This window comes from Sapajus apella, unplaced genomic scaffold (assembly GCF_009761245.1).
Source record: "Sapajus apella isolate SASKATOON/1434 unplaced genomic scaffold, GSC_monkey_1.0 scaffold70, whole genome shotgun sequence".
In the NCBI taxonomy this organism is placed as follows: domain Eukaryota; kingdom Metazoa; phylum Chordata; class Mammalia; order Primates; family Cebidae; genus Sapajus; species Sapajus apella.
The window spans coordinates 5,978,123-6,000,919 of NW_022437010.1; the positions used below are offsets into that span (position 1 = coordinate 5,978,123).

Sequence of the window (22,797 nt, forward strand, 5' to 3'; positions counted from 1 at the left end):
GACACTCAACGCCAGCCCATGGAAGCAGCTGGGAAGGAAGCTGTACCCTGCAAAGCCACAGGGGCAGAGCTGCCCAAAACCATGGAAACCCACTTCTTGCATCAGTGAGACATGGAGTCAAGGAGATCATTTTGGAGCTTTAAGATTTGACTATCCCACTGGATTTCACACCTGCATGGTAACTGTAACCCCTCTGTTTTAGTCAATTTCTCTCATTTGGAATAGCTGTATTTACCCAATGCCAGTACCCCCATCATATCTAGGAAGTATCTAACTTGCTTTTGATTTTACAGGGTCATAGACAAAAAGAACTTGCCTTGTCTGAGATGAGATTTGGGACTGTGAACTTTTGAGTTTAATGCTGAAATGAGGGGCCTGTTGAGAAGGCATGTTTGGTTTTCAAATGTGAGGACATGAGATTTGGGAGGGGCCGGGGGGCAGAATGATATGGTTTGGCCGTGTCCTCATCCAAATCTCATCTTGAATTCCCATGTGTTATAGGAGGGGTCCAGTAGGAGGTAATTGAATCATGGGGCTGTGTCTTTCCCATTCTGTTCTCGTGATAGTGAATAAGTCTCATGAGAGCTGATGGTTTTTAAAATGGGGGTTTCCCTGAACAAGCTCTCTTCTCTTGTCTGCCACCACGTGAGACGTATCTTTCACCTTCTGCCATGATTATAAGGCCTCCCCAGCCATGTGGAACTGTAAGTCCATTAAACCTGTTTTCCTTTCCAGTCTTGGGTATGTCTTTACCAGCAGTGTGAAAACAGACTAATACAAAAGGTAAACCTCCACATGCCAGGAACAAAAAAGGGGAGAGGCTAAAGCGAGCCTGCTGGGTTTGGGGTCCACAACCAAGAAGAACCAGAAGCCTGCCTTCTGCAGGATGGCACACTGGAGGCTTGGGGCAGGAGGGAGGCAAACAGCTTCAGGTCAGAGGCTGGGATGGGATAAGCTCTGTGATGGTGCAAGAAAGAAGTCAAATACTGACACCCAAATATACCATGGGGCTGTAGCTCTAAGGAGCTGTAGGACTAGGGATCCAAGCCATGGGCGTGGGGTCAGCTCTATCCCCCCTTGTACGGGTACCGGGTATCTGATAGATCCCTGTGAAATCTCCTTCTGTATTTCAAGCCTAAAGAACTGGGTGGAATCACCTGCAGAACCACTTACAGGGTAAAAAGCAAGAGGCAAGAGATATGGGGAGAAGGATAGGAGGGAAGAAAACAGAAAAAGGGTAAAGAACAAAAACTTTCCACTGAGTACGACCCTGCAACCCCAAATTCTAAAACACATGGATAGATCTAATGCTAAGTAATACAGCTGGCGAAACCAACAAAATCAAACATTAACTTATCTCAGATGAGATCATTTTTTTGAAACAATCTGAGACTTAAAACAAGTGTGTCTTAGATATCCTAAGAGATACACGTAAGCACAACTCACTGGTGTATCCTAGAAAAAAAAAATCACAAAAATTCTGGTTTTGTAAACCAGATCTAAAAATGCATCTTCAGGATTATATCCATCTCCCATCATATTCTTCTCTGAGAAGGAAGACACCAGCCATCCTTTCAAAGAGTTCCTGTCACAAACATTAAGCTGAATCAGAAAAAAAAACCAAAAAAAGGCAGAGAGTAAGTAATGAGAGAGGCCTGAGAAAATAATGAAGGAGAAGGAGATGCAATAGAAAAATGTGAGAAGAAATATCTAGAAGGAGTAGACAAAAGATTCAAATGAAAAAGAGAAACTTCCACATCTGGACAGGATGGCATAATAAACCAGTTTTACCCCCTCCAATATGAAAAACTAAAAAAAAAAAAAAAACAGACAAATATATAAAATAGCACTCAAAACATGGGACACTAGGTGACCAAGGACACAGACCCCTGAGGGGTGAGACCTAACACTGCCCCAGGAAGGAAGAAGCACATGGGAGAGCCCAACAGTCTCCTTGATTTGAGGAGACAAAGCCGGGAGTCTGGACAAGTCAGGATAGCTAGAATTCTCAGGGCAAAGTAAAGGAGAGAAGAAAGCTGCATAGAAAACTCTGGAGATCTGCAGAAAAACCCCTACGGTATTGAGTTGAACACTGATCATGTGTGTTGAAAATCTACCTGAGGTCAGCGAACAAACCACACAAAAGGATTAGAGGGAATAAAATTGGAGCTCCCACAGGACCCGGAATAGTGTCAGTTCCCAATAGCCAATGGAAAAGCTCTTAATTCACAGGTTATCAGTTACAGAACTGTGACAGGTCTTGCATAGTTAGTGGGAAAAACTAGCCCCAGACTAAACATTATACTGGTCCTGCCTAATAAGGCTTATAAAGAAGACCTAAAAGAATCAAAATGTTTCTAAGTAAATCCCATAACAAAGTTCATGAATATTATTAGGAAGGTAAAAATATCCAAAGATTCAGAAGGTAAAATTAACAATGTTTGGCAATATCCTATAATAAATTACCAGGCATGCAAAACAGAAACAAAAAGCATAAAGTACAGAAAAATAAAAAGATGTCCAGGCCCAGTAGTTCACACCTGTAATCCCAGTACTTTGAGAGGCTGAGAAGGGTGGATCACAAGGTCTGGAGTTCAAGACCAGCCTGGCTAAGATGGTGAAATTCTGTCTCTACTAAAAATATAAAAATTAGCCAGGCATAGTGGCAGGTACCTGTAATCCCAGCTACTCAGTAGGCTGAGGCAAACAATTGCTTGAACCCAGGAGGCGGAGGTTGGCAGTGAGTCAAGATCGCATCACTGCACTCCAGCCTGGATGACAGAGACTCCATCTCAAAAAAAACAAACAAATAAATAAATAAATAAAAATAAAAAGCAATTCACCAAGGAATGACAGATGACAGAATTAGTAGGAAAAAATACGTTAAAATATCTATTATAATAATATTTGTTATGTTCAAATAGCTAGAGGAAAGAGTAAACATTTTAAGTAGAAACAGGGACAATACTAAAAAGATCCAAACTGAAGCAAACGAATGAGATAAAATATACACAGGGTGGGGTTAACAGAAAATTAGACACTGTACGAGACATACTGGTGAACTTGAAGATAAAGCAATAGAAATTATCCAAAATGCAATACAGAAGGAAAAAAAAGCACTGAAAGAAAAATGAACAGAGCACCAGTGGTGGAAAAGTTTTAAGTGGCCACATACACATGCAAATGGAGTAATGAAAGGAGAAGAGTGACAGAAATTATCTGAAGAAATAATTGACCAAAATTTCCCAGATTTCATGAAAAATACAAATCCAAGAAGCTCAACCAATTCCAAACACTAGAAATCTGAAGAAAACTACATCTATGTGCATCATAATCAAACTATTTAAAACCAATGACAAAGAAAACTTTGTAAAACCAGTCAGAGAGAAGAGACACATTACATACAGAAGAACAAGGACAAAAGCAAGGTTGAGAGCAGGTTTCTCGCAGGAAACAGTACAAGTGAGAAGCGACAGGAATAACATCTCTAAATAACTACAAGGGCCAGGGCACAGTTGCTCACACCTGTAATCCCATCATTTTAGGAGACCAAGGCAGGAGAATCACCTGAGGCCAGGAGTTCAAGACCAGCCTGGGCAACATGGTAAGACTCTATCTCTCTATAATTTTTTTTTTAATGTTAAAAGTTAGTGTTGTGTGGTGATGCACACCTGTAGTCCCAGCTCCTCAGAAGGCTGAAGTAAGAGGATCCTTTGAGCCCAGGACTTGGAGGCTGCAGTGAGCCGTAATCACACCACTGCACTCCAGCCTGACTAACAGAGAAAGACCCTATCTCAAAAATAAATAAATAAAAGTTAAAAAAAAAAACTTATTAATGTAGAATTCTTTCCCAGTGACAACATCTCAAAAATAAAGGCAAGATAAAGGCTTTATCAGAAATACAAATGCAAAAGAATTCATCACTAGTGGAAGCAGATCTTCTGCTGTGCAGAAGGAAAATATCAGTTGGGAACCAGATGAAGAGCACTAAAGATGGTAAGGACCTAGCAAATATAAACACTTTTCTTATTATTTAAATCTCTTAAAAACCTGATCAACTGTTCAAAGCAGAAATAATCATAACATATTTAGGAGTTCATAGCATATACAGAATTAAAATATGTGACAGCACAAAGGCTAAGACAGGAAAAAGGGAAGTATACTGTTCTTCTTTTTCTTTTCTTTTTTTTTTTCTGTGACGGACTCTTGCTCTGTCACCGGGCTGGAATGCAGTGGCACAGTCTAGGCTCACTGCAACCTCTGCCTCCCAGATTCAAGCAATTCGCCTGCTTCAGCCTCCAGAGTAGCTGGGACTACAGGCATCCGCCAACACGCCCAGCTAATTTTTGTATTTTTAGTAGAGACAGGGTTTCACCATGTTGGCCAATTGATCTCTTGACCTCGTGATCCACCTGCTTTGGCGTCCCAAAGTGCTGGGATTACAGGCATGAGCCGTGGCGCCTGGCCCATACTGTTCTTATGCTATACAGGAGTGGGATAACAACACTCAGTGTGAGACTGTGATAACTGTAAACCCTAAAGCGAATGCTTTAATAACAAAATGAAAAGTTCCAGCTCATAAGCCAAACAAAGGAAATAAAATGGAATAATAAAAAATCACAATTAATCCAAACAAAGAAAGAGAACAAAGAAAAAATGTTACCAATAAAAAACAAGCTGCAAAATGATAATTTAAATCCAACTACGTCAACAATAACATCAAATGTAAACAATCTAATTAAAACAACTTTGAAAAAACAAAGAATGTAACCAATTTCAAGATTTATTATAAAGATACTGTAATAAAGACAGTAAAATATTGCATAAAGATAGACAAATCATAGATGCATTGAACAGAATAAAGAGTCTAGAAATAGCCCCAAACATATATGGTTAATTGATTCCAGACAATGGTACAAAGATTTTACAGTACAAAAAGAAAGGTCATTTCAACAAATGGAACAACTGGATATCAATATGCAGAACAAAATCCATACCTCAGATCATCCATAAAACGCTTCAAAGTAATCACAAATCTAAATATAAAACTGAAAACTATAAAACTTCTACAAGAAAACATAGGAGAAAAAACTTTGTGACCTTGGGTTAGGAAAGAAGTTTGAGAAACAATATCAAAGCATAATCCATAAGAGAAGAAAATTGGTTAACTGGATTTCATCAAAGTTAGAGAGCTTCTGTTCTTTGAGAGACATTAATAAAAAGACTAAGAGAATATATTGCAAATCATACATCCCACAAAAGAATCATATCCAAAACTCACAAAGTTTCAAAAATCAATACAAAGATAATAGGGCCAGGCACAGTGGCTCACACCTGTAATCCCAGCACTTTGGGACGCCAATGTGGGCAGATTTCTTGAGCCCAGGAGTTCAAGATCAGCCTGGACAATACAGTGAGACCCCATCTCTACAAAATATAAACAAAATTAGCTGGTATTGTGATGGGAAACTGTAATCCCAGCTACTTGAGAGGCAGAGGTGGGAGAACGCTTGACCTGGGAAGTCAAGGATACATTGAGCTGAGAACATGCCACTTCACTCCAGGCTGGGCAAAAGAGCAAGACCAAAAAAAAAAAGAAAGAAAACAAATGGGCAACATATTTGAATACGTTGCCAAATAGTTATATGAATGGCAATAAGTACATAATATTAACTATCATTAATGACTAAGAAAATCCAAATTAGGCATGATGACTCATGCCTGTAATCCCAATACTTTGGTCGAGGTGGGTGAATCACCTGAGGTTAGGAGTTTGAGGCCAGCTTGGCTAACACGGTGAAACCCCGTCTGCACTAAAAATACAAAAATGACCCAGGCATAGTGTCATGCACCTGTAATCCCAGCTACTCAGGAGGCTGAGGTGGAAGAGAATTGCTTGAACCCAGGAGGTGGAGGTTGCAGTGAGCCGAGATCGCGCCACTGCACTCCAGCCTGGGAGACAGAGTGAGACTCCATCTCAAAAAAGAAAATACAAATTAAAATCATAACTAGATACCACTACACTCCCATTAGAATGGCTAAAATTATAATGACTGTAACAAATGCTGGCAAAGATGGGGAGCAACTGCCACTCCTAGGCACTGCTAGTGGAAATGCAACATGGTACAACCAGTTGAACACACAGTTTGACAGTTTCTTTAAACGTTAGTCATATAACTACCATTCAGCCATTCCACTTGTAGCTATTTACTCAAGAAAAATAAAAGCTATGTCCATATAGAGACTTGTACACAAATATTTATAGCAGTTTCATTTGTAACAGCCAAAACTTGGAAACAACCCAAATAGCCAATAGGTGGATGAATACACGTATTGTAGAATATCAATACAATGCAATACACTACTTAGCAACAAAAAGGAATGAAGTATAGATAACATGCTAGAAAATGTGTGAATCACAAAATAATTATGCTGAGTGAAAGAAGCCAGATAGAATACATACTAGGATTTCATTGAAAGTAAATCTAGAAAACACTAACCAACTTAAATTAACAGAAAGCAAATCACTGGTTACCTAGGCCTGGTGGGTAGGGATCCTGAGTGGGCCAAAGAGATGGCAGAGAGACAATGAGGGTGCACAAGGAAACGTTTTGGAGTGATGAGTATATCTTGATTGTGGTGATGGTTTCAAGTGTGTATAATTATGTTAAAACTTACCAAACTCTAGGTTGGGCACTGTGGCTCACGCCTGTAATCCTAGCACTTTGGGAGGCCGAGGTGGGCAGATCACATGAGATGAGGAGTTTGAAACCAGCCTGGCCAGCATGGTGAAGCCTTGTCTCTACCAAAAATACAAAAAATTAGCCAGGTGTGGTGGTGGGCGCCTATAATCCCAGCTACTTAGAGGCTGAGACAGGAGAATTGCTTGAACCTGGGAGGCGGAGGTTGCGGTGAGCCAAGATCACGCCACTATACTTTAGCCTAGGTGACAGAGCGGGACTCCGTCTCAAAAAAAAGTTATCAAATTGTACACTTTAGTTTACTGAAAGCCCATTATAATTCAATAAAGTAATAAAATAATAAGCAGAAAGGTTCAGCATAATAAGTGTTTTCCCCAATCTGTTGAATTTTATAATTTGGAAATCAATTGTGACCTCAACAGAAACTGTTGGAATGAACTAACCCCCACTGCCTCTGTTGAACAGCAATTGGACGGTATATTTCATCAACTGTTGCTGAAAAGGACAGGAAGTTTCCCGAGGAAGATGGATAGTCAAATAATGGTAGCTGTTTGTTTTACGGTGAGATGACATAGTTGGGAGTATATTTTTAGCTGATGAAACAAAATTCTAGAGAAAATGATGGGCTAGGAATCAGGAGGAATGGCTCAGCAGCCCAAGTAAGCACAACATCCACACCCGGTGGCCTGGATTTTCTCAGTAAAATAGAGCTTGTCCTCTAACAAAGCATAGAAAAATGGAGACTCAAAAAATGGTGTGGAGTAACAGAAAAAGGGATTTGTACAGTGAACTGACCAAAAATAAGAAAGAAGAGAGCCACCAACCTTGACCTGGCTAAGATGGCAAATCTGAGCCACTACAGGAGGGGGAAGCACAAAGGAATTTGGAAACTGATTCAAGGATAGGTCTTTATGGAGTGACTAGTGCAAGTCAAAGGAATGAAGGAGTTAAAGTGGATGATAATAGAGTTCCAATAACTAACTTTATACTGATGATCAATTCCTTAGTAGAGCTAGAAGAGAGGCCAGAAGTGGCTGAAATGAATAAAGAAATTGAGTTTCTATGAACCTAAACAGCAGAATGAGAATCTTCCCTCTCCCCCTAAATCTGAATGGTTTCTAGGTTACCGGTATACCAACCACCTGAGAGTTATTAGTACCAGTAAAACTAGTTTGCAATGGGTGTAGTTCTAGGCACATTGGTTGTTTTCATCACAGTATCCCTAAAATTTTCAGTGCCTTTTTCTCTGTACCCTAACATCCAATAATTTTAATTAACCCAAAACCCCAAACAATTTCAATTTATTATTTCCTTAGATTAGTGAACCTCTCTGTTATCCTCTGCCCAACTGCCATAGAATCAGGAAGGTTTTTAGGCTCCTTAAAAGTATTACGGTTCAACTCAATCATTGCTATCTCAAGCTTTCTCTAAAGAGGTTCCCTTGTACCAATTTCTTAGCCCGAAAAGATCAACCCAGGTATATATTTTCCCCATTCACTAGACATCTAAAGAAAAGTAGGTCTTAGGCCTCTCTCTACCTGATTCCTAGGGTGATATCTTATTTCCACTGAGCCCCTCCACTGGTCTAAAGCTAAGCACTTCACTTTTCATAGTTAATGATCCCAAAACTCAGGGGTTGAAGGGGTTGGCACATTTTTTGTTTTTGTTTTCTTTTTGAGATGGAGTTTCACTCTTGTTGCCCAGGTTGGAATGCAATGGCACGATCTCATCTCACTGCAACCTTCGCCTCCCGGGTTCAAGCGATTCTCCTGCCTCAGCCTCCCGAGTAGCTGGGATCACAGGCATGCGCCACCATGCCTGGCTAATTTTGTATTTCTAGTAGAGATGGGGTTTCTCCATGCTGGTCGGGCTGTTCTTGAACTCAGGTGATCTACCTGCCTCAGCCTCCCAAAGTGCGGGGATTACAGGCTTGAACCACCGCGCCCAGCCTGGCCCATTTTTACTGGAAAGAGCAACCTGCTGTAGACTACATCTAAGCTACAGTGAGGCGAGCACAGACAACTCAAAACTGCTTAAATGCAACAACTGCCTTGGCTACTTCACTGTCTAGGAGTACTCTGAGAAGCATAACACTCTCCAAGCCAGGAAACACCAGCCAGCCCAAAAGAGCCAATTTAAAAATTATTAAAGTGATTACACACTTGAAATTTTTAATGTGATTCCATTTAGGAAAAACGTAGGACTAACATTTATAAACCTAATTCTGAATCTCAATCCCTTTTACTTCATTTATTCTAACAGAACCTCACGGATAAAAAAAATACGGAAAGATATGGAAGACATGATTCCTCATTACCATGATCAAGTGATTTCCCTCCTGACCAGGACATCTCTCATGTTTCTGCTGGATGGGACCATACATAGGTCCCTATGCAAGTTGGGCTGGCAAGCAAGTTATCTGAGGGGAATCAACAACTGTGGATGGAAGACAGTGGCAGCAAATTAGGGCAGAGGAAGAAGTCAACCAACTACAATCAGGCCAACGAAGGCTTTACCTTGCCAGAGGTCTGGAGCACATAGCCTATCAGAATGGCCCATAGAAGGCCTTTGTATGCCTGCCACCTTCAGTCTTTGGACATGGGCAGCCCTGGGAAGGACATGCCCTTGGGCAAGGAGGTTACCTGCAGCTGAGGCAATCTCCCAAGAAGCTGACAGCTGGAGGCGATCTGCAATCCCATCAGCCTGGACCCTTGGAGGGGATGCTGGGAGGTACATTTCAATGACCACCACAGGTCTTTTAACAAGGAAAGACAAGACATGACTCCCCCATGGCGACATACCTAGTCAACAATAGAGTGTCCCAATCCATCTCTCCTTCAGACTAATTAATCTAAACTGTGCTATGAGGTCAATCCTTTAGAAAGGGAAATGCTAATGTTTAGCAAAAGAACTGTGCCAAACAAAGGCTGTAAAGGCCGAAGGACAGAAAGAGAAATTTAAAAGTTAGAAATCCTAAATCCCCACCTTAGTTACTCTGAAAGAAATGCTCTACCAAGCATAGTAAAAAATATACAGAAAACACTTGAGAAATATTAAAAATGACAACAAAATCCGTAAGCATAAAAATAGTCTAAAGGGTTATTTTATTTCTTTCTAATTCTAAAATGATAACCTCTCTTATAATAGCCTTAGGATGCTGGTACAATTGAAATGTTAGCAGAAAATAATAAACCACATTTGGACAGGAAAAAAACCTGAAACTAAAGCAGCTGTAATAACATACAGCCACAAGGAAATAATTTTCAATTTTGCTTTTCAAGAACAAAGGAGTCCAATAATAATAATAAAAGGTGAAAAGCTTAGACATAAAAACAAATATAAAAGAGTCACAGAATAGCTCTGAGGCCTGTAGAGGCAGTTCCCATTCATCACTACTTAAAGAAAGAGTGAACCTTAAGTTTTTAAATGGTCTTTGCTACCCAGAATGTAACTGGATATGATGTGGTAAATGGAGGCTTTACCACAAGCTAGATATTAGGAGGCACAGCATGGGAGGAGAGGGTAAAGGAAAGAGTCAGAGGTAACACTTAGGGAGATATTTTTTTATTTTTTTTAAGAGACAGGATCTCAGTCTGTCACCCAGACTGGAATGCAGTGGCACGATCACGGCTCACTGCAGCCTTGAACTCCTGGGCTTAAGCAATCATCTTACCTCAACCTCCCAAGTAGCTGGGACTATAGGATTGAGCCATTGTGCCTGACCCTGATATTTTTTTTGGGGGTGTGGGGGCAGGGAGGGGGTACATTGTGGCTTTTGTAGCCCTCACAGTCTCTGAAATATTATTAATATGATTTCTTTGTATCCTATCAAAAAGCTAACCTCTGGTATGGCCTTGGAAATCAGACTGTGGGCTCAAACCACCTCAAATACTTACCAGCCCTGTGATTTTTATGTGATACTTTCTCTGTGTCTAGGTTTCCTCATCTGAAAAATGGAAATTGTAACACCCATGTCATAGATGCAGGTCAAAAGAAAAAACTCGGCCAAGTGCAGTGGCTCACACCTTTAATCCCAACACTATGGGAGGCCGAGGCAGGTAGATCATGAGGTCAGGAGTTCAAGACCAGCCTGACCAACATGGCGAAACCCCGTCCCTATGAAAAATACAAAAATTAGCTGGGCATGATGGTGCACACCCGTAATCCCAGCTACTCAGGAAGCTGAAGCAGGAGAATCAGAAAAAGAGGAAAAGGAGAAAGCGGAAAGGGGAAAGGGGAAAGGGGAAAGGAAGGAAAAAGACAAGACAAGACTCCTTGTCAACGTGCTTAGTATAAGGTTTCACACTGTTAACTATTTTATCTCTATCGTTACCATTTTCACCATTATTATTGTTATTAATATAAATTACATCCAGGTTGATGGCACCTAGATAGGTTTACCAAGACATTTTTGAGAAGCTAGCAAAATTAATTAATAAACCAACCAACAACAACCCACAACTAAATAGTACTTCTGAAATGCCCAAAATAAAACAAGGCAGTCATTCACGGTGGCTCACGCCTATAATCTCAGCACATTGGGTGTCCAAACTGGGTGAATCACCTGAGGTCAGGAGATGGAGACCAGTCTGGCCAACATGGTGAAACCCTGCTTCTACTAAAAATACAAAATTCAAAAAAGTAGCCAGGTGTGGTGGCACACACCTGTAATCCCAGCTACACAGGAGGCTAAGGCATGAGAATTGCTTAAATTCGGGAGGTGGAGGTTACAGTGAGCCGAGACTGAGCCACTGCACTTCAGATACAGTGATGACACAGTGAGACTCTGTCTCAAAAAAAAAGCAAAAGAACGAAGCACTTTTCTTCAGAGTTCAGACAAAACAGCTGAGAATCCTGAAAGAGCTGTTAACATTCAGTGTGAGCATGAAGGAAGCACACAGCACGGTCTGTGTTCTGTGATACAGGCCCACTCGCCCTTCTAGTTCATCAGATGGGCCTGGGTTCCAGTCACCTTCCCGCTTCACTTCACATCTCCCCTGAGAGCCAACACAACAGACGTCACAAACACGGCAAACACAGCCAGGAACAAGCTGGCAAACCTCTTCAACAACAGCTCACAACAACACACCTGGCAGAAACACACCAGGTCATGGCAAGAGTGTGCGAATGAGGTGCCTTTCAGCAGTTTCAAGATTCCTGATCACTGTGTGCATGAAGTTAAAAATGACCATGGCTCCAAGGAAAGAAGAAGAAGAAAAGGCTTTATTCCCAGGTAGTTTCTAATGCATGTGAACCAACATGTATTTTCCAAGCAGGTGGATTTTTTAACTTTAATTCATTCCATGATTCTGCCAACTCAGTCTTACAGATAAAAACTGAATTTGAAAATTTATAAAACAGCAACATCAATCTGTAATAAAAGCTGACTACCAAAAGTCTAGGCGGACAATATTTTTAAAACAATAAAGCAAACATATGCCTAAATGAAAGAAGCTACAACTTCACTGTTATTCTAAAATTTAAGATTAATTCTTGGCCAGGATTGTGCCTACCATGTCAGAACAGACATCACAGTCAGAAAAGTCATATATTGCAGAAACGGTTTATTATAAGGAAACCTGCCATCTGGTTTTAAAAGCTACACAAATACAAATATAAACAATAACACAAAGGAAAGTCTAGGACCATATTTTCAGAGAGATGTATATCCTGAAACACCTTGGAAAGCTTACATAATCTATACAGAGGCTAGTACATTGCTTACTTTTTAAAATATCTGCTGGTGCTCAGTGAAGATGTGAAAGCCACTATCAACACCAATGAGACTGCGGTGCCACTGTCTGGTACACAGTTCCTTCTCACTCCCTTAGGCATGATACAGGCAAATCAGCAATGACTGTTGTTCTCTGATCGTATTACTCTTTCCTCATGTGCTCCCTACTTTTATTGCCTTAACTTTTTCTTCCCTTCCTTCCTCCCTCTTGTTGTTCATATTTACACATTTATTTGATATTTTCCACTCACAAGGCAACTTTCACAAGTTATATCTTGTTTTGTTCTCAAGTGAAGCAAACATCATCGCAGCTTTTAAAAGTTAGAAAACAGACCTGAAATGCTAAGTGACCTGTTCAGGACTTCAGAGTAAGGGGATGAACACGAGCTTCACTCTAAATTTTTTTATTCTACACTATGGTTTCTCCATGCTCATAAGAGTTTGCTGTCGGTCATTTTTCTCCCTCTCACCTCTTCTTTCCTTCTTTCCGTAGGTGGTGCTGCCTCATGCATGCTCTCCACGAGTATTTGTGTCGCCTACTTTGTCCTTTTTCTCCCCATTCTTCAGCCCCTCCCCTTGCTTATCCCTTCTCTTGGCTAATTGCCACTTATCCTTTAGCTATCAGCATGCATATGCCTCACCAGCAGACTTCCAGAAACACAGGTTCGGTTCAGGAGAAGGCACCTTGCCTGTGTGCTCGCAGAACATCCTATCTTTCACAAGGAGAGGGCTCAAGGTCCAAGACTTCATGACTCCTTGAAGACAGGGAGTATGGCTAGCTTATTCAATACTGTGATGCCTGCAACAGATGCAAATCCAGTTTCCAAACCTCACCAACGGCAAATCATCTGATTATAGAAATGGGTAGGACAACATAAATAAGGAGGGTGCTAAAAAAATCTCTCTCTATAGTTTGACAATGGAAAAATTCAGATGAGCCTGAATCTTTCTGGAAAGACAGAATGCTATTTCCTTAAAATACTGGAATCCCTTCTACTTTACCCTGCCTCTAAAATGGCCTGAACAGCACAATCCATCTCCCTGCATTTGTGTTAAATAGATGATATAACTGTTTAAATATCACAATTCCTTTCTTTTACCATGAAGGCAAAGAGATGCTGGCTATCATAGGTTTTTCACATCAACAATTTCTACTTGAAACCTATTTCACTATTACATTATGCCATTTTAATGAAATATATCAAACCTAAAGACAGGAATAGAAAATAGCAGCCACCCATATACCCATTATTCAGTTTTATCAAACCATAACATTTTGTCATATTTAACTTTTTTAAAATAAAACATTATAAATACATTTGAAATACGGTTTACACCTCTCCCTAATACCATTTCCCACTTCCTAGAAAAACATTATCCTGAAGTTGATGTATACTTTTTGAAAATGTATTTATATTAAAAATATACAGGATTAGTTAGTTGGTGTCTTACATATTACATCAACTATGCATTTGGCAATATGGCAGTCAAGATATTCTAACAAACTTTGCTACAACAGAGCAGGAAAGGCTTAATAAATTATAACAAGAGTCCCTTTAAATACATATTTGAGTTCATGCATAAGTAGGGGAAATCTGGAGGTATGAAGAAATAGAGGTGAATCAAGATAGTGAGTCCTAAAGTCCAGCTGGAAGAATGGTAATCATGAATCCTGCATAAGGCCAGAACTTTGTGCTATACTCTATTTCTCTATACGTATCTTTGTCGACAATTTAAAATGTTAGATTTTAAAAATTATTTCCCATTTGAAAAAGCTCCTGGTGGTTTTCTGTTGTTTCCCCCTGATTACTAATAAAGATAAGCATCTGTTCATGTATTTATTGGTCATTCTATATATATCATTTGCCACCTTCATGTTCACCCATTTTTCTCTTAAGCTGCAATTTCTGTTTGTTTATTTGGAGGAGTTCTTTATAAATGCCAAATGTGTATTTGACATACCACTGGACTCCTGTTAGAATGGCTGCAATTAAAATAACTAACCCTATCAAGTGTTGCTGAAGATGTAGAGCAACTGAAATTTTCATAGACTACTGGTGGGAATCTAGATGGTGCAACCACATCAGAAAATAGTTTAGCAGTTTTTTTGCTTTGTTTTGTTTTTTAAGTCAAACTTAGCCCTACTATTTGATCTAGTCATTTAGGTATTGACTCAAGAGGAACGAAAACTTAGGACCCAGAAAGACTCATACATGAATGTTCATATATGCTTTACTGGTAATAGCAAAAAACTAGAAACCACCCAGATATCTATCAATGAGTATATGGATAAACAAATCATGGAATGGAATACTGATTAACAATAAAAAATAATCAACTACTGATATACACTATGACATAGATGAATTTCAACATAATTATTTTAAGTAAACCAGCCAGATAAAGAAGAGCACATATTATAAGATTCCATTTATACAAACAAAAAAATGCAAACTAATCAGAAAGTAGATCATATGTTGCCTGGGGTGATATGTGGTAAGGGCAGAAGGAAAGGACCGCCAAAGAGCAGGAGGAAACTCCTGGGGACAATGAAGGTGTCATGTATTGATTCTGCTGGTAGCTTCATGGCATGAACTTCTAAGATGTCAAAACTTGGGCCAGGCGCGGTGGCTCACGCCTGTAATCCCAGCACTTTGGGAGGCTGAGGCGGGTGGATCACGAGGTCAAGAGATCGAGACCATCCTGGTCAACATGGTGAAACCCCGTCTCTACTAAAAATACAAAAAATTAGCTGGGCATGGTGGTGCGTGCCTGTAATCCCAGCTACTTAGGAGGCTGAGGCAGGAGAATTGCCTGAACCCGGGAGGCCGAGGTTGCGGTGAGCCGAGATCACGCCATTGCACTCCAGTCTGGGTAACAAGAGCAAAACTCCGTCTCAAAAACAAACAAACAAAAAAAAGATGTCAAAACTTGTATGATTGTGCAAGTATGTTCAGTTCATTGTATGGGAACAAATCAAACAAAATGTATACTTTAGATATGCATAGCTTACTTTATGTTAATTACACCTTAACAAAACTGATTTAAAAAAAAAAATCACAAGAATAAGAGAATAAAGAAGAATCCCAACCACAGCAGGTATCTGTCTTCTCAGTATTCCTTAAAGATAGGTCACAATTAGGAAAATCCACTAACCTTCTCTTTATATCGTGATTTAAAAAAACAAAATATATCTCAAGTTAAAAATAGTTGGGAGCAAAGGTGGCATTACTGACAACAAATATTTTTTGAAAAATAAAGGCAAGTAACTAAGTGAGGTCTGGATCTTAACAATATTGTTCCTCCTGCAGGAAATTTAATGTTAATATTTTTGCTGTTGATAGTGGTACTCAGTATGGCAATATGTAAAGTTTTCCACTGGTTCATTCACATGGTAAAGAACCTTGTGCCACTGATCACATCCTCATTTAATGATAACATAATAATACACTCCTATCAGTCTCTATATTTTCACTCCATTGATCCTAATCCATTATCATTCTTAGCAAAGGTTATAATCATTTTTCTTTCTCTAGCTAAAAGTTTCTGAATGCCAATCTGAAGCCACAGGTGAAAAGTTTCATACATGACCTCATTACATTTTTCAGTCAAACTGCAGTCAGAACTTGGTTTCATGCACAAAATTATTTAAAATATTGTATCAAATTGCCTTCAGGCTACATGCATAAAGTATATATGAAATACAAATAAATTTCGTGTTTAGACTTGGCTCCCATCCCCAAGATATCTCATTATGTACATATAAGAATTTCAGGCCGGGCACGGTAGCTCACTCTTGCAATCCTAGCACTTTGAAAGACCAAGGTGTGTGGATCACGAGTTCAGGAGTTCGAGACCAGCCTGGCCAACATGGTGAAACCCGTGTCTACTAAAATATAAGGTGGCAGGCACCTGTAATCCCAGCTACTCAGGAGGCTGAGGCAGGAGAACTGCTTGAACTCAAGAGGTGGAGGTTGCAGTGAGTGCCACTGCACTACAGCCTGGGTGACAGAGCAAGACTCCACCTCAGAAAAAAAAAAAAAAATTCAAAATCTGAAAAAAAAAAAAAACAAAATCCCAAACACTTCTGATACAAATATTTCAGATAAGAGATACTCAACCTGTGTTTGAGTACTTACCATCTCCAAAAAGATGTGTCATGAGCCTGGTAAGCGTTTGCTTAAGATCAAACTCTACAAGCTTCATGGCCTCCATGGTGTGAGTCTCTTGTTTATGTGTAGAGCGAGAACTTTGTTCAAAGAGCTGCAGGCTTTCTCCATCCTCTATACCAGCAAATAACTGTAAACCAACAGGAAAACATAAATAAAGAAAATATCCTGGCCCATCTATATCAAATAACGTTAAAATTCTGCTAAAAATCTTTTGACTTTAAAAAGTTATAACATGGGAATAAGACTCATTACGTCTTGTCAATAAACCTAATGAAATTAACATTCACTTAGTACTAACTCTGAAGAAAGCGCTACATTACATGGTATGGAGGGTCTTTAGAGAATTAAAAGACACTCTTTTGATCTTTGCTAATCTGTTTTTCATTTGCATGAACTTACAGTCGTTTCCTAAGAAGAGACATTATCTTTAGTTCTAGTGGAAATACTACTGAACCACTTTCAGACTCTAAAATTATAACCCTGACCATCCCACAGTGTAGAGAAATTAAATCCTGTAAGCTCCATGAAGGTAGGAAACAAGGTGGAATTTGTTAACTCCGTATCTGCAAAGCCCAAGGCTGAGCCTGAGACATGTTTCTGCCACTTACTATCCATGTAAACTTAGGCAGGTGATATGGTAGCTAAGCCTCAGGGCATCATCTGTAAAGTGGAAATAATAATAGCAAATTAGTAGATTTTATTAAAAACAAAATAATATATGAATAATACAGAGTATCTGGCACATTCACATTCCAATGGCTAAGTAAGTTTTCCTCATTTTTGTTATGATTATTAACCACAGCTATCACCAGTCATAAGCTGCTTTACCACTGAAATAAAATTACCTTCTGGTCAGTGACATAGCAGGTCTTTACTTGGTACAAGATTGACTCAAAATGGATAACTGAGCAAATGAATCTATCATTCTTCCCACCCCAAGTCCCATAATCAAACATAAAAAATGTTATAATGAAAGAATGAATCAGCTGCCATTTCTAGTAATAATGGTTTGGGTCATTAGAACCAAACTTCCTGATACATGCTACTGAAAAAAAATACAGAAATTCTTAAAAATACAAAACAATGGGCCAGGCGCGGTGGCTCAAGCCTGTAATCCCAGCACTGTGGGAGGCCGAGGCGGGTGGATCACGAGGTCAAGAGATCGAGACCATCCTGGTCAACATGGTGAAACCCCGTCTCTACTAAAAATACAAAAAATTAGCTGGGCATGGTGGCGCGTGCCTGTAATCCCAGCAACTCAGGAGGCTGGGGCAGGAGAATTGCCTGAACCCAGGAGGCGGAGGTTGCGGTGAGCCGAGATCGCGCCATTGCTCTCCAGCCTGGGTAACAAGAGCGAAACTCTGTCTCAAAAAAAAAAAAAAAAAAAAAAAAAAATACAAAACAATGGAGAGGAATGACTAAACTCTACAGGAAGCATGAAGCCAGGGGTAAAAAATAAATAAAATAAAATAAGCACAAAGCCAGACAGAAGCATTGAGAATATATGCTTATATAACCTATCAACTGAAACCTGAACATGGGTTGTGAAAACTTGCCATGGCAAGTGAGACAAAAGGGAAAGCTTTGCTATGGAACCAATCTGGGTGTCTGAGTCCCTAAAAGACTCATCCCTCTGATGAGGAAGAGGACAAAAGTAAACCAGTCCTTGTGTAAACTTACAGCCAGGCGCCATATTTTCTGGACAATAGAGAGAGTCTCAGGCTACTAAGGTGAACTAAGACAATCCCAGACATACTTCCTTTAACTGGCCAGCAATATAAGACAAAAACGTTTTCAGAAAAAGATTCTAATATCCTAGGCCTCAAATTATTCTTATGAGGACTAAAGATAATGACAGCTGTCAAGGCTTCCTCTAAAAATAATTTAGAGCAGCAAGAATAACTATTGAACACAATGGCTTTGGCACGCAGGCAGGCAGGCAGGCCAACCAAAACACAGGGACAGAGCTCTTACACTCCTACCACACTGATAAGGCTTTGAAGTAACAAGAGCAAGCTGGAAAAAAAATGGGAGAAAGAAAAGAGAATGAGTTAGATGCTAAGGTGGACGTTAAAAACCCAGAAAGTGTAAGTTACACTAAGTGTGAAAATCCTTTAAAAAGTGTCCTAGTAGGCCTGAGCAGGGACTACAGAAAAGTGATGTAAAAGCATGCTCAATTTGAAGTGACAGGCTTGCAAAAGCACAGTTACACTGGAAAAGAAAAGAGTTAATAAAAAGTGAAAGACAGCCTTTTTAATTAGGTAGGAAGAGAAAAAAGATGCAAACAAGAAAATTCACAGTTGTCAAAGATAAAACACAACTAAAAAATCAGAGGATTTACAAAACCATTCTCTAACCGACACCAAAAATAAATAAATAAATAACCACTATCGTGTGCATTGCTACACTAACAGAAGAGGGCACCACAGAACTAGAAAGTCTTTTACACACCCAAATAAAGAACAAAAATATTTAATAAAAATGTAGAAAATTGTTACTCAAAAATCAGAAAGTCAATTCAAAAGAGCTAAACTAATGAAAATCCAACTCTTCTCCCCTACCAGAAAAAAACAAAGAAGCACTTAAAAAAAAAAAAACAAAGAAACTAATACTTGAAAACTAAACTACATATATTCAATCACGCATTTAAGGATATAAATTGCTTTAGTCAGAAACTCAAAAATTAAGAACAGCAATAAAGAAAAAATGAAAAGAGGACTGATTTAACTCAGGAAAAAAATAGAAAAAAATAAAATCATCTCAGAAACAAAGTCTAAATTCCAAAGCATGCAAGGGACAATGGACTTAAGATTTAATAAGGAGGCAGTGAAAAAAAATGGAGGAAAAAAAAAACTCAAAGAAGGATAATAAAATAAAGAAAAAAGAATCAGAAAGAAAGAGGTAGAAATGGAACACAGGCAAAGAAGGAACTACAGTTATAATTGGAGTCCTTAAGTAGGAGAAAAACCCCAATGGAACAGAACTAATTAATACCAGATAAAATGGGTACCTGTGAATAAAAAACCTGAAAGGATCAAATATAGGACAGATTCTTGTAAAACGGACTTCAAAAATAATGGGGAAAATTGTCAAGCTCTCTAGGCAAGAAGATCAAATAACACAGAGAAGTAAAGAATCAGACTGGCATCAGATTCTTCAAAAGCAACACAGAAAACAAGACAACGATGAAATCACATTTTCAAACAACTCAATTTTTAAAAGTGTGGACCAAGAAGTTTATATCCATCAACGCTGTCATTTAAGCACCAATTCTGCAGAAAAACCTTCAAACACACAAGAGCACAGGGAATGTCACATTAATGAGCCCTTTCTGAAGAATTTACCAAAGCATGAGCCTGTTCAAGTAATGAATAACTAGAAAAATTTCAGCAAAAAACAAATGGAGGCCACGTCAATACATAAAATATGTAGATTTCAGACTAAAAGCTGGGGATTACACTGAAAGAGTAATATGTAATCGTTATATGTTCTGACAAAGTAGAAATAACATAACTAAACAATGGAAGAAAGACGCAAAGAGGAAAGCAGAATATACTGATTATTGTATAGGCAATAGTTAAAGAATACCTTTAAGACAAATGAAACAGAACAGAGTTAAATATGAGGGATAAGGGAATTTAAGCTTTAAGTATAAAAGCAACCATTAAAACAAAAATACAACCTTTTTAAATAGCAACAAAAATTTTCATTCAAAAGCATGATAAACATATATTCACAACGAAGGTATAATATTTATGAATATCTATACATCAGTAATGCTTGATCAAATGTGCAAAATTAACAAGATAAAAGACCTAAAAACACAATTACGAGAGGAAATCGTGTATATATACATACATATGTATACACATATTTTACACACACATACACACATACATTAAACTTACTCCCTTTATAATAAAAAATACATTTTATTCTCAAGGACCCAGAGAACATTAAAAAAAATTGATCACATGATAAGTCACACACAAGTAAGTATATTCCATAAAGAAGAAATAATAAACTATATTCTCTGATTAACATACAATTAAACTAAAAATCATTAACAACATATACATCACAAACATACATACAAAGGTCTTTCCACCTGAAAAATGACAAAAAAGAAGAGAAAAAATGTCACAAACATACACACACACACACACACATACACACAAAGGTCTTTTCACCCGAAAAATGACAAAAAAGAAGGGAAAAAATGTCAGGAAGCATACACCACAAAGAGGTAATACCACTAATGTATAGGAAACTTTTAAAAGTTGACAAAGGGCCAAATACTCAATAGAAAAGTGGAAAAAGAACAGACAATTCACCAAAAAAATACATATATATGAAAATGACCTCTGAAAATATGAAAAGTGATTCAAACTTAGAGAAGAACAAATTCAGCAAATTAAAACAACACTGACATAATATTTCTAACCTATCACAACAGAAAAAATTTTAAAGCTAGATAATATACTCTTGAATATGTTGAAGCTTTGGAAAACAGGTACAGTCATACTTTGGGGGTGAAAATGGAAATTGGTAGAACCCTTTTGGAGATGAATTTGAAAATATCTAACAAAACTAAATATTTGTTCATCTCTTGACCCAGTCCTTCAATTTCTAGCTATTTGCCCTGAAAACATAGTTCTTTTTTTTTTTTTTTTTTGAGACAGAGTTTCGCTCTTGTTGCCCAGGCTGGAGTGCAATGGCGCGATCTTAGCTCACCACAACCTCCGCCTCCTGGGTTCAGGCAATTCTCCTGCCTCAACCTCCTGAGTAGCTGGGATTACAGGCACGCGCCACCATACCCAGCTAATGTTTTGTATTTTTAGTAGAGACGGGGTTTCACCATGTTGACCAGGATGGTCTCGATCTCTTGACCTCGTGATCCACCCGCCTCAGCCTCCCAAAGTGCTGGGATTACAGGCTTGAGCCACCGCACCCGGCCTGAAAACATACTTCTAACATTAATACATACGCACAAAGTTTTCACTGTAGTATTGTTTGTAACTGCAACATATTTTAAAAAAAGTCTTACATTGGAAAGATGTTAAATAAACTACAGTCTAACTTTACAATAGAGTACTTTTGCAGGTGTAATAAAGAATGAGTAAGATGTCTCTGAACTGATATGGAAGGACTTTCAAGATATACTAGTAAATGACAAAGGCAAAGTACAAGAGAGCATATATTACTTGCTATCTTTTATGTAAGAAATAATAAAGTATACATGAATCTTCTCATTTGTGAAAAAAGGAAGGGTAAGCTAGAAACAACAGAGAAATAAATCACCTACATAGAGGTGGGTAGAAACAGGGTGGAAAAATGGTTGATTGGGAATGGAGTATAAGGAATGGCAGAGTGGGGGTTATGACCTCTAAGTAAACCTTTTTGTACAATTCTGATTTTTAGAAGGACATTAACATTTTATCTATGCAAACGTTAAAAATAAAATCCTGGCTCATGCCTGTAATCCCCGCACTTTGGGAGGCCAAGACAGGAAGATCCTTAAGGTCAGGAGTTCAAGACCAGCCTGATCAACATGGTGAAACCTCATCTCTACCAAAAAATACAAAAATTAGCCAGGCATGGTGGCACCCGCCTGTAGTCCCAGCTACTCGGGAGGCTGAGGCAGGAGAATCACTTGAACCCAAGAGGCAGAGGTTGCAGTAAGCCGAGATCACGCCACTGCACTCCAGCCTGGACGACAAAAGGAGACTCTGTCTCAATAATAATAATAATAAAATAATAAGAAACAAATAAAATAAAATCCACCCTGAGGTGGGAAGAACCCATATGGAATACAAACAGTAATGATGCACAGAAGTTTATTCTAAATAAATGACAGCCACTTGAAGAGGATGGAGAAGAAAAGAATTAACCAAACAACTTTCAAAAACAGTATTTTAACTAAATATTCTAAGATTAAAAACAAAATAACCATAGCAAATACTGTACACTAGTTATTAATTTTTTTCCACAGAAGTGGGTGTTAACAATTCTGAAACTACCTTATGTTCCTTCCAGGACTGAACAAGCAAGTAAACATATCATGAGTAAGAAGAACCAGGTTTCTCACTGTCAGTGTCAAAGGCAATGGTGAGGGCTAGAATGAGCCATGTGGTGTTGGCTTAGATAGGAGGTATCCATATGAATTCATATTTTCTAACACATATGCAGA

The 22,797-nt window shown here is 38.7% G+C and overlaps 1 protein-coding gene across 4 annotated transcripts in view; it reads right to left on the reverse strand.

The window, feature by feature from the left end:
* Window positions 1–22,797, reverse strand: part of FARS2 (phenylalanyl-tRNA synthetase 2, mitochondrial) — a 523,925-nt gene that overhangs the window by 362,139 nt on the left and 138,989 nt on the right. For all 4 annotated transcript variants that reach the window (XM_032250125.1, XM_032250124.1, XM_032250126.1 and 1 more), the window contains exon 3: window positions 16,575–16,734. In XM_032250125.1, coding sequence (XP_032106016.1) covers window positions 16,575–16,734 — 160 coding nt within the window. The remainder of the gene's footprint in view (window positions 1–16,574; window positions 16,735–22,797) is intronic.